Raw genomic sequence first — 12582 nt, forward strand, 5'->3', positions numbered from 1 at the left:
AGCCCTGTATTTTTTTCCTTCAAGTATTTATCCAATTCCATTTTGAAAGTTTCTATTGAATCTGCTTCCACTGCCCTTTCAGGCAGTGCATTCCAGATCAACTTGCTGCGCAAAAAAAATTGTTTGAAAACATTGGATGAAACTTTTCAGTGTCACCAAGAGAGATCGACCAGCACGTGTGTAACAGACTGGTTAGATCTTTTAAAAGTGACATTCCCTTTGATTTAAAAATGTGAAATATTCTTATGTCTCAGCCTAAAAAGAGGGCTTCAGGAATAAGAACGGGTCTTGCAATCTGTTTCATTCATTTTTATCTCAATTCCTAGTCCCACTGTTTCTGTTGTTCACAGCAGCTGAGTGCAATACAATGAATGGGCTTTGGGGAGAGGTCTTTGAGCCAGCAGGGGCGCTGCAGGCCACGTGACGAGCAGCGGGTGAAAGGTCGGCGGGAGGTTAACGCGTGACGTCAGCTGATGATGGCGGAGCAGGGCGGCAAGGCCTTGAGCGGCCTGTTGGGCGGCCTGGCCCAGCTCACCTACTACCGCAACCCGGGCATCACCGAGCAGCTGCTCAAGGACCAGCTCTTCCCCGACATGCCGCATCAAGATTTCCGCGTCCTGTTTGAGAAAATGACCGGGATTCTGCGGGTAGGTGGAGGAGGCGCCGCGGCCCGAGAGACCGCTCGCGGGTCTTAACAGCACCGTTCGACCCCGCCCACTCCGCTCCTCGCCACCTCCCCCCACCCCGCCATCTCCGTCCCGGTCACCAACTCTTCCCCGCCCCTGTCTCGCCCCCCGGCCCGTCAAAACCCATCTTTTCCACAAAATCTTGGGGTCATTCCTCTGAATCTCTCCCTTGTGGCTTGATGTCTGCTTCCCAATCTCCTTCTATTTGTCAAGTGCTATGCAAGATTTTTTCATTAAAGGTGCTATGTAAATATAAGCTGTAGATACATATTTTATATACAAAGCTATGTATATGTTTATATTTCTCTATATATACAGTGGTGCGTGTGTATATCTGTATATACAAAGCTGTGTGTGTATCTATCTCTATACCGATAACTGATTATGTTTGCGATTCGTGTGCATCACCACTAAATAATCGAGTTCGACTTCGACGAACTATAAATAAGTTTATTTACAGGAACAGGTTAAATACAACAGGTAAGGTAGCAGGTAAGATGGCTGACTGTAGGAGCACCGTGGTGTAGGTCTTTCCCCAGCGGGGACGCCACGAGGACTAACTAGAAGTTTCCCAGCTCAACTGCCAGCAGGTTCCGAGCTCTACTGTTGAAAGGTTCCGAGCTCTGACGTCATGACATCAGAGTACAGGAGAGAAGCCTGAGTATAGTAACAGACACATACAGTAAGGTAAGTTAAAGGGAATTATGTATATATCCATGTAAGGGACAACCGGTGGTACCGCCACATAGGCCCCCCCAGAATTCGCTTTAACGAAAGTCCAAGGATGAGATAGTCTGACGAGCTGGTGGTCTTGGCGGTCGTGCTGTCTCGGCTTGGTAGGCGAGGTATGAAGATGCTGCTCGTGAGCGGATCCTTACGCACGTCATGGCGAATATAACGTATCCGTCAGGCGAAGGACCATAGAGACGTGCGAAACAGCAGGCCTTATCAGAGTGACGGGCAGATTGGGCGGACGCGGGCGATGTCTCCGTTGACTGGCGAGCGAAACCTTCAGGAGGCTGGAACGCACGGAACAGTGCGTGCCATAATGCTACGACATGAACAGAACGGAGGGTGAAGAGTTGTAGCGGTTCGTGTAGATCGCCACTAAATAAGAGAGTTTGACTTCGACGAACTATTAACAAGTTGTTTATTTACAGGAACAGACTAATTACATCAGGTAAGATGGCAGGTAAGATGGCTGACTGTAGGAGCACCGTGGTATAGGTCTTGTCCCAGCGGGGACTCCACGAGGACTAACTCCCACGAAACACGAGGACGTACTCCTCGTGCACGAGGACCCATCCCTTGCGAACCACGAGGACCTATCCCTTGTGAAAAACAAAGACTCCTTCCCCGCCGACGACGCACCAGCCCGTCGTCCTGCTGGTTGTGTTACCTACTACACGATTCGGCGTGAACAAAAGCGTGCCGCCCTCCCGGCTGTTTTCTTCTAAATCTACAACAACCTGGACCGTTGCCGCCCTTTCTCCAGTTTTTCCCTTTTAACAAATGCAAATGTCTATTGAAGCTGCATACATCAAGGACGGGTCTAACGGGCATCCTGCGGCCGCGATCAACACGCAAGGGATGGGTCCTCGTGCGCGAGGAGTGCGTCCTCGTGTTTCGTGGGGGTGAGTCCTCGTGGTATCCCCGCAGGGCGCGCTCCGATCTTGTGTGCCCGAACATGCTGTACCCTGCGCTTGGAGAGATGTATACTTGCTGTTGCTTTGGACATAGAGGCGGACGATCCATGTGGCGGTAGGAAAGACGAGTACGGGGACCGTGAGCAAGTGCGTGGTCGGCGCCGCATCGATGTTCTCGTCGAACGGGGCTTCTACCGGTATAAAACACGAGGGAGACTGTGGCTCCCTGGATTGCGGTAGCGACAGCAAAACGGCTGGTGCTTCCATGGCGTGCTTCTTTTGTGAAAATTGCTCACAAAAAAACGAACGGGGTCCGGTTGAGGTTTGTCCGTGTCAAACGGGATCTGCTCCAGGCTGCGCTTACCTTGCGAATACGTTCGCAAAGACGGGGTCGCCTTTGGCAGAGTGAGGTGGTTGCTGTTCCGTGGTTGTTCGTCGGTTGTGCGTTGGTCGTCTTGTGGGAAGACGAGGTTCAGGCGCGCGTTGCTACCGTGAAAATCGTTCACAGATACGGGTTCACCAATTGTAGTGTTGGAATTGATGAGCTCCCGTACTCACGTCGTTGGGTCACCAATGTAGCGATTCGTGTGCATCACCACTAAATCGAGTTCGACTTCGACGAACTATAAATAAGTTGCTTATTTACAGGAACAGGTTAAATACAACAAGTAAGGTAGCAGGTAAGATGGCTGACTGTAGGAGCACCGTGGTGTAGGTCTTTCCCCAGCAGGGACGCCACGAGGACTAACTAGAAGTTTCCCAGCTCAACTGCCAGCAGGTTCTGAGCTCTACTGTTGAAAGGTTCCGAGCTCTGACGTCATGACGTCAGAGTACAGGAGAGAAGCCTGAGTATAGTAACAGACACATACAGAAAGGTAAGTTAAAGGGAATTATGTATATCCATGTAAGGGACAACCGGTGGTACCGCCACACTGTTACAAATATTCAGAATTCTAATAAAGGATATTGTGCAAATGGCAGTGGAAGAGTTTATGGTGCAGCAGCCCTAATCTGCTGCACTGTAAGCTTCTGTGAGATCAGCTGGGAGCTGAGTCGAATTCTTGAATAGCAACTTGCCCTTTTTAAAAGAGCTGTGATATTAAGGGAATGTTTCAACACTGAAATTAAACAGGATAGTAATTCATTCAATTGTGAGTCTCGCGTCTGTCTCTATCTCTGCTTTTTTCAGCCATAGTCACTTTTAGAACACTTTTTTTTAAAAAGGTTTTAAAATTCATTTTCAGAATGTGGGCAGCGCGAGCAAGGACAACCTTTATTGCCCCTCCCTAGTTCCCCTTGAGTAGGTGGTGGTGAGCCTTCTCCCTGAACCGCTGCAGTCTGTGGTGTTAAGTGCTGTTAAGTAGGAAGTTCCAAGATTTTGACTCGGTGACGATGAAGGAACGGCAATACACATCCCGTCAAATGGTGGTAATGCCATGAGGTGGTGGTTAGACCCTCTCTTGGAGATGGTCATTGCCTGCCACTTGTGTCATGCTAATGTTACTTGCCACTTAGCAGTCCAAGCCTGGATGTTGTCTAGATCTTGCTGCAATGTGGGGATGGACTGCTTCATTATGAAGAGTTGCAGATGGGACTGAACACTGTGCAGTCATCAGCAAACATCCCCACCTCTGACCTTATGATGGAGGGAAGGTTATTGATGAAGCAGCTGAAGATGCTTGGGCCAAGGACACTACCCTGAGGAACTCCTGCAGCGATGTTCTGGGGCTGAGATGATTGAGCTCCAACAACCACAACCATCTTCGTTTGTGCTAGCTATGACTCCAGCCAGTGGAGGGTTTTTCCCCAGATCCCCATTGACTTCAATTTTACTCAGGTGCTTCGATATCACACAGTCAAATGATGCCTTGATGTCAAGGGAGTCACTGACATAACATCTGAAATTCAGCTATTGTGTCCATGTTTGGACCAAGGCTGTAATGAGGTCTGTAGCCGAGTGGTCCTGGCGGAACCCAAACTGGGCATCAGTGAGCAGGTTATTGGTGAGTAAGTGCTGCTTGATAGCACTGTTGACGACACCTTCCATCACTTTGCTGATTGAGAGTAAGCTGATGGGGTAGTAATTGGCCGGATTTTATTTGCCCTTTTTGTGGACAGGGCACACCTGGGCAGTTTTCCACATTGTAGGGTAGATGCCAGTTTTGTAGCTGTATTGGAACAGCTTGGCTAGAGGAACAGCTATTTCTGGAGAACAGGTCTTGAACACAACAACTGCGATGTTGTTGGGACCTGTAGCCTTTACTATGTCCAGTGCGCTCAGCTGTTTCTTGAGGTTATGTGGAGTGAATCAAATAGGCTGAAGACTGGCATCTGTGATGGTGGGGACCTTGGGAGGAGGCCGAGAAGGATCATCCATTCAGCACTTCTGGCTGAAGTTTCTCGAAGTGTAAAGCACTTGCAGTTCAGACCTCATTATTTGTTATGCATAACTTGGTCAAAGCTACCTGACACTAAGTTTTCTGTACTGTTCAACTCCTGTCAGTGCTCCTGCTGAGCGCAAATCATTACAAACACTTTTTTGTAACTTTTAAAAATATATTTACTATAAATGTTGCAGCAGGACAACTGGAATAACTTTAGGCAAATATACTTATTGAGGAAAGCATTTTATATACAAAAATAAGCCACTGATGTGATGCGTGACCTGGTAAAGGTATTTGGGTAAGGACACAACAATGATTCCCAAAGTGATGCAGCAAACGACCACAATCCAATTATTGCGCTGTTACCCCAGCTTGCTTCGACTAGTGAAACTCTATACAATTTATTTCATTCTCATGTTTGGGTAGAGTAGGTAGATCTGCCATTTCAGTCAATAAACATGAATTAAATATCATACTGCCCTAGAATTCCTCTGACTCTTCAGAACCTTAGGATGCAAGTACTGGAGGTGGGCTTATAAAAAGAAAGACTTGCACTCCTGTAGCGCCTTTCATATCCGCAGGACGCCCCAAAGCATTTTACAGCCAATTAAGTGTAGTTACTCAAAGTGTAGTAACTGTTGAAATATAGGAAATGCAGTGGCCAATTTATGCACAGTAAGATCCCACAAACAGCGGTGAGATAAATGGCAATCATTTGTTTCAGTTGTTGGTTGAGGGATAAATATTAGCCAGCACACCGGGAAGAACTCCTCTGCTCTTTTTTGAATAATATCATGGGATCTTTTAAGTTCACCTGAGAGAGCAGACGGGGCCTCGGTTTAACGTCTCATCCAAAAGACGGCACCTCCGACAGTGCCGCACTCCTTCAGTACTGCACTGGAGTGTCAGCCTGGATTTTGTGCTTAAGTCTCTGGTGTGGGGACTTGAATCGACAACCTTCTGATTCAGAGGCACAAGTGCTACCACTGAGCCAAGGCTGATTCTCGCATGAAACCATTGACAACACAAAAAGGCCCTTCTGCTTATTGTGTCTATACCAGCTCTTTGCTGCACAATCCAAATCTAAAACCACTGCCATGCTGTCTCCCCATGGCCTTGTATCTTCAAATATTTATCCAGTTTTTCCGTAAAAGATTCTTCTTCTTAATTCTCGGTAAGTGATCGTTGTTGGCAAGGCCGGCATTTATTGCCCATCTCTAGTTGCCAGGAGAAGGTGGTGGTGGGCCTTCCTATTTGAACTACTTGTAGCAGTTTGATACAACCGAGTGCCTTGCTTCAGAGGGTAGCTTAAGAGTCAACCACGTTGGTGTGGGACTGGAGTCACATATAGAAACATAGAAGATAGGAGTAGGCCATTCGGCCCCTCGAGCCTGCTCCGCCATTCAATGCGATCATGGCTGATCATCCAAATTCAGTACCCTGTCCCTGCTTTCTCCCCATACCCCTTGATCCCTTTAGCCTTGAAATATATCCAACTCCTTCTTGAATATATTTAATGAATTGGCCTCTACTGCCTTCTGTGGTAGAGAACTCCACAGGTTCACCACTCTCTGGGTGAAGAAATTCCTCCTCATTTCTGTCCTAAATGGCTTACCCCTTATCCTTAGACTGTGATCCCTGGTTCTGGACTCCCCGACCGTCGGGAACATCCTTCCTGCATCTAGTCTGTCTAGTCCTGTCAGAATTTTATAAGTTTCAATGAGATCCCCTCTCATTCTTCTAAACTCCAGCGAGTATAAGCCCAATCGACCCAATCTCTCCTCGTACGTCATTCCTGCCATTCCAGGTATCAGCCTGGTGAATCTTCGCTGAACTCCTTCCATGGCAAGAACATCCTTCCTCAGATATAGGCCCAGACCAGGAAAGGACAGCAGGTTTCCATCCCAAAGGACATTGGTGAACCATTTGGGATTTTACAACAATCTGACAGCTTCATGATCGCTTTTACTGATGCCAGCTTTTTGTTTCCAGATTTTTAAACTGAATTCAAATTCTCAAACTGCCGTGATGGTATTTGAATGTGTTCTCTGGATTACTAGTCCAGTAACATAAGTACTATGCTACTGTACCCATAAAGATGCAGTGGTCTCTGCCTTAGCCACTCCCTCTAGCAATGCATTGCATGCACAAACAACTTTCTGCATAAACAAGTTTTTCCTAATGTCCCTCTTCAGTCTTGGTGATTTTAAATTGATGACCCTTTGTCACTGACTCCTGAAACAGAAGAAATAGTCTTTCCCTCTTCAATCTATCAAAACCCTTCAATCATTCTGATAATCTAGACCCACAGCCCAGGGGAGGTGGTGGGGGGGGGTTTAGACCCACAGTCCAGGGGAGGGGGATGAGGTGGGGTTTAGACCCACAGTCCAGGGGAGGGGGATGAGGGGGGGTTTAGACCCACAGTCCAGGGGAGGGGGATGAGGGGGGGGGGGTTTAGACCCACAGTCCAGGGGAGGGGGATGAGGGGGGGGTTAGACCCACAGTCCAGGGGAGGGGGGTGGGGGGGGTTTAGAGCCACAGCCCAGGGGAGGGGGATGGGGGGGGTTTAGACCCACAGTCCAGGGGATGGGGTGGGGGTTTAGACCCACAGTCCAGGGGAGGGGGATGAGGTGGGGTTTAGACCCACAGTCCAGGGGAGGGGGATGAGGGGGGGTTTAGACCCACAGTCCAGGGGAGGGGGATGAGGGGGGGGGGGTTTAGACCCACAGTCCAGGGGAGGGGGATGAGGGGGGGGTTAGACCCACAGTCCAGGGGAGGGGGGTGGGGGGGTTTAGAGCCACAGCCCAGGGGAGGGGGATGGGGGGGGTTTAGACCCACAGTCCAGGGGATGGGGTGGGGGTTTAGACCCACAGTCCAGGGGAGGGGGATGGGGGGGGGGGTTAGACCCACAGTCCATGGGGTGGGGGGGGGGGGGTTTAGACCCACAGTCCATGGGGGGGGGGTTTAGACCCACAGTCCAGGGGAGGGGGATTGGGGGGGTGTAGTGTCCGTGTGTAGATAAAGACACTGAAGACAGGAGTTGGTTCATAGGTATTTACTAAGCAAGTCTGGGGGGGGGGTTCTAAAGGATATACACAATACACAGGCTTATATAGCCCAAGTGGCAATTACCGGCATTACACACACCTGGGGCTCTTAAAGGCACATACACCACAGGGGGGGGGGTTTAGACCCACAGTCCAGGGGAGGGGGATGGGGGGGGGGGTTAGACCCACAGTCCAGGGGAGGGGGATGGGGGGGGTTTAGACCCACAGTCCAGAGGGAGGGAGGGGGGCGTTAGACCCACAGCCCAGAGGGAGGGCGGGGGGTGGTTAGACCCACAGCCCAGAGGGAGGGCGGGGGGTGGTTAGACCCACAGCTGAGAGGGAGGGGGGGGTTAGACCCACAGCCCAGAGGGAGGGGGGGGGATTAGACCCACAGCCCAGAGGGAGGGGGGAGCGGTGGTTAGACCCACAGCCCAGAGGGAGGGGGGGGTTAGACCCACAGCCCAGAGGAGGGGGGGGGGTGGTTAGACCCACAGCCCAGGGATATGGGGGGGGGGTGGGTTTAGACCCACAGTCCAAGGGAGGGAGGGGGGTCAGACCCACAGCCCAGAGGGAGGGGGGGGTTAGACCCACAGCCCAGAGGGGGGGTGGTTAGACCCACAGCCCAGAGGGAGGGGGGGGGGGAATTAGACCCACAGCCCAGAGGGAGGGGGGATTAGACCCACAGCCCAGAGGGAGGGGGGGGGGATTAGACCCACAGCCCAGAGGGAGGGGGGGGGGGGGGATTAGACCCACAGCCCAGAGGGAGGGGGGGGGGGATTAGACCCACAGCCCAGAGGGAGGGGGGGGGGGATTAGACCCACAGCCCAGAGGGGGGGGGGCGGGGTTAGATCCACAGCCCAGAGGGAGGGGGGGGGGGATTAGACCCACAGCCCAGAGGGGGGGGGGGGTTAGATCCACAGCCCAGAGGGAGGGGGGGGATTAGACCCACAGCCCAGAGGGAGGGGGGAGATTAGACCCACAGCCCAGAGGGAGGGGGGGGGATTAGACCCACAGCCCAGAGGGAGGGGGGGGATTAGACCCACAGCCCAGAGGGAGGGGGGGGATTAGACCCACAGCCCAGAGGGAGGGGGGGGGGATTAGACCCACAGCCCAGAGGGAGGGGGGGGGGATTAGACCCACCGCCCAGAGGGAGGGGGGGGATTAGACCCACAGCCCAGAGGGAGGGGGGGGATTAGACCCACAGCCCAGAGGGAGGGGGGGGATTAGACCCACAGCCCAGAGGGAGGGGGGGGGATTAGACCCACAGCCCAGAGGGAGGGGAGGGGATTAGACCCACAGCCCAGAGGGAGGGGGGGGGGATTAGACCCACAGCCCAGAGGGAGGGGGGGGGGGGGTGTTAGACCCACAGCCCAGAGGGAGGTGGGGGGGGGGGTTAGACCCACAGCCCAGAGGGAGGTGGGGGCGGGTTAGACCCACAGCCCAGAGGGAGGTGGGGGGGGGTTAGACCCACAGTCCAGAGGGAGGGGGGGGCGGTTAGACCCACAGCCCAGAGGAAGGGGGTGGGGGTGTTAGACCCACAGCCCAGAGGGGGGTGGGGGGGGGTGTTAGACCCACAGCCCAGAGGGGGGTGGGGGGGGTTAGACCCACAGCCCAAGGGAGGGGTGTGGCCAGGCCCACAGCACCCCAGGGTGGGGGGGATTGTGGGGACCCGGATCCTGACCCTGTCTTCAGGGAAAACTTCTCCATGAACTTTCTCAGGAGCAACATATGAAGCACTATGCTTCACAAAGGATTTGTCACGGAGCTATATGACCTGCTGCAGCCACAATTCGAGCCTCCCACCAGAGCAGTGCCTGTGGCTGTCAAGTTGACAGTGTCCCTTAATTTTTTGCAACCAGCTTCTTGCAGGTTGCAGCAGGTGACAGTGACACTTCCCAACTTGCAGTCCATCGCTGTATGAGGGAAATCACTGAAGTTCTCTACACCAGCTGCAACAGCTATGTTACTTTCCCTATGGACAGAGCAAAGCAGGACAAGGGAGCACTTGGCTTTGCCTGCATAGCAGGCTTCTCCAGGGTCCAAGGTGCTATAGACTGCACTACATTGCCTTGCGTGCTCTCCATCACCAGCCTGGCATCTTTATCAATGGAAAGGGATTCCACTCCCTCAATGTCAAGCTGGTTTGTGATCACAGGCAGGTCTGTGCCTGGTTTACTGGCAACCGTCATGACTTTCATCCTGTGCCACCTTTATTCCAGTCAGGCTACAGGCTGTCGACTGAGCGACGAGGGCTATTCCCATCACACCTGGCTCACAACTACTGTCAGGATCCTGGGCACAGTTTCAGAGCTACCCTACAACGAGAGCCATGCCGCCACCAGAAACTAATCGCCGATTGACATGTTTAAGCAACGCTTCAGCTGCCTGGACTGTTCGGGAGGAGCTTTGCAGTACAGCTCTGACTGTGGTCGTCAGCTGCATGGTCCACGACCACCCCTTTCCACCCCCTGGGCAGCAAGAAGTGGAGCAGGAGATGCATCGCACACCAGCGCCCCAAGCTGCCAGAGCTCTCCCAAGAGCAGCTCATCCAAGAACACTTCACCTGAACCAACCCTCCCATCCCCAATACACCAACAGTCACATCATCACCACTCACGTCCTTACCACCACCAACTGATTGCCTTCCTTTAGTCCAGCCTTATAGGTATTGCTCTCACTTCACTATAAATAAAGACACCCAACACCAAATCCAGAACAAAAAATGAATTTATCGAACAAATCAATTCTATCTGTATCTAACTGAACAAAAATAATTATAAATCATCCTTGTGCCAGCCTTTGGTGTCTGTTTGTGTGCTCCATTCCCTATCCTAGTGCTCCTTTCCCTATCCTAGTGCTCCTACAAAGTGTTTCCCCAGTGGCTGCAGTTTGGGAAGTGGGAAGCTGTTGCGCTTCAATTGAGAACCCTTCAGATGGCCGTGGTGGGTGAGCTCGAGCAGCCCTGGGCCTTGAGGCTCTGGCGGGGAGCAGGTGCCTCTCCCTTGGAGCCAAGGCCACTCTCCTGTGACTCTGCCTCACCATTCCTCTGGCATTAGCCAAAAATTGCCAGGGGGTTTGGGGAGGATTGAAGAGCCAGGGCTATGACATGCAAATGCAAATTCTGGGCATCTTGAAATAATTTATGTCATAGTCTTCCTCAGTGAGTATTAAAATGTAAAGGTTTCGAGTCAAATTTGCAGATGACTTTAAGTTGTGAGGCACAGTAAATTGTGTAGATGGGAGCAGGAAGTTGCAAAGGGACATAGATAGACAAAGTGAGTGGGCAAAATTGTGGCAGATAGAGTTCAATGTGGGGAAGTGTGAGGCACTTTGGATCTGAGACAGACAAATCAGAATATTTTCTTAACAGCGAGAGACAAAAATCTGTGGAGGAGCAAAGGGATTTGGGTGTCCATGTACGTAAATCTGGTGTGCAAGTTTAAAAAGTAATCAAAAAGACTAATGGAATGTTGGCTTTTATCTCAAGCGGTTAGAATTCAAAAGTGAGGAAGTGATGCTTCAGTTGTACAGAGCCGTGGTCAGACCCCATCTGGTGTACTGCGTTCAGTTTGGGCACTGAAACGTAGCCTTGGGGGGGGGGGTGGTACAGTGCAGGTTCACCAAATGAGACCAGGACTTAAAGGGTTAAACTGTGAGGACAGGTTTCATAAACTTGGCTACGAATTCCTTTAGTTTGGGAAGTTGAGGGGTGATCAGATTGAGAAGTTTTAAATGATAAATGGATTTGATGGGGTAGATAGAGAAACATTTTCCTCTGGTCGGGCAGGTGGGGGATTCAGAACAAGACAGCATAATCTTGATTAGAGCTAGGCCATTTTAGAGTGAAATCAGGAAGTACTTTTTCACCCAAAGGGCAGTGGAAATCTGGAACTCGTTCCCCAAAAGGCTGGATGCTGGGTCAATGGAAATTTTCAAGACTGTGATTGGTAGATTTTTGTTGGGTTAAGGCATCAAAGGATATGGAGTAAAGGGAGTTGAGGGGGAGATCTGTATTAGCTTGTCCAAGTTAAAAGTTTTAAATCCCAGCGCTTTGTGGACTTTGCAAGGGTAAATCCAGATGTTAGCAAATTAAGCAGAGATCCTCACCAGAGTTCTACCAACAATGACAGAACATACTCAGAATGAAGCATATGGGTGTGTTCATCATTCAAGTGTAGAGGAAAAAGATGCAGTGTATGTTTCATATAAGGAGGTCTAATGCATGTGGGTTGACAAAAGTTGCTTGAAGAAGTTAGAAAATTCTACTGATGCACCTGAGTGAATCTACTTTCAATTGTATGAAGAGATGTAACAACTGTGTGTGTGCAGGACCAAATCTGAAGGGTAAAGCTATGTTGCCACGAGGATTTCAGTAAAGCATTACACTGGCTGTGTAAAACTTTCTGTGCTGTGCTTTATATTTTTCTTGAATAAATTAACATATAGTCAGATTTGTGGGTTGTGCAAGTGTTGAAGGTTCAAGAGCTAAAGAGAGTGTTTTCTTTACCCAGGTAAAGTTTATATAGGTGGATAAATAAATAAATTCTCCTCATTTAGTGCACACACACAAACAAACATATAAACTAAAAAAAAAATGGCTCCTGTGCTGGCAGCTCCCGAGGGAGCTCCTTTGCCATCCGTTGCCATCCTATGCTCTTTCTCCCCCAGTCTCCTCTCTTCTGTTTAAGTTCCCCTGGCTGTAATAGTGGGTGCATTTTATCCCTAGCTGCAAGGTTAAAGTTACCTGAGCCCACTGCCCATCCCCTGACCATGCCTGTTCTTGTTCTCAGTGAGCACTGGCTCTTCACTTAAACTTAGC

The 12582-nt window shown here is 50.8% G+C and overlaps 1 protein-coding gene across 3 annotated transcripts in view; it reads left to right on the plus strand.

Moving 5' to 3' along the window:
- The first annotated feature begins 386 nt into the window (after positions 1-386).
- commd1 (copper metabolism (Murr1) domain containing 1) overlaps positions 387-12582 on the plus strand; it is a 165825-nt gene continuing 153629 nt past the window's right edge. The window contains exon 1 of one of the 3 annotated variants that reach the window (XM_085981567.1): positions 387-647. In XM_085981567.1, coding sequence (XP_085837693.1) covers positions 474-647 — 174 coding nt within the window. In that variant the 5' untranslated portion in view covers positions 387-473. The remainder of the gene's footprint in view (positions 648-12582) is intronic. The other 2 variants (XM_085981568.1, XM_085981566.1) reach the window with 2 other exon arrangements.

The sequence above is a fragment of the Somniosus microcephalus genome, chromosome 3 (assembly GCF_052327205.1).
Source record: "Somniosus microcephalus isolate GS21.2 chromosome 3, FLI_Smic_1.0, whole genome shotgun sequence".
NCBI lineage: Eukaryota > Metazoa > Chordata > Chondrichthyes > Squaliformes > Somniosidae > Somniosus > Somniosus microcephalus.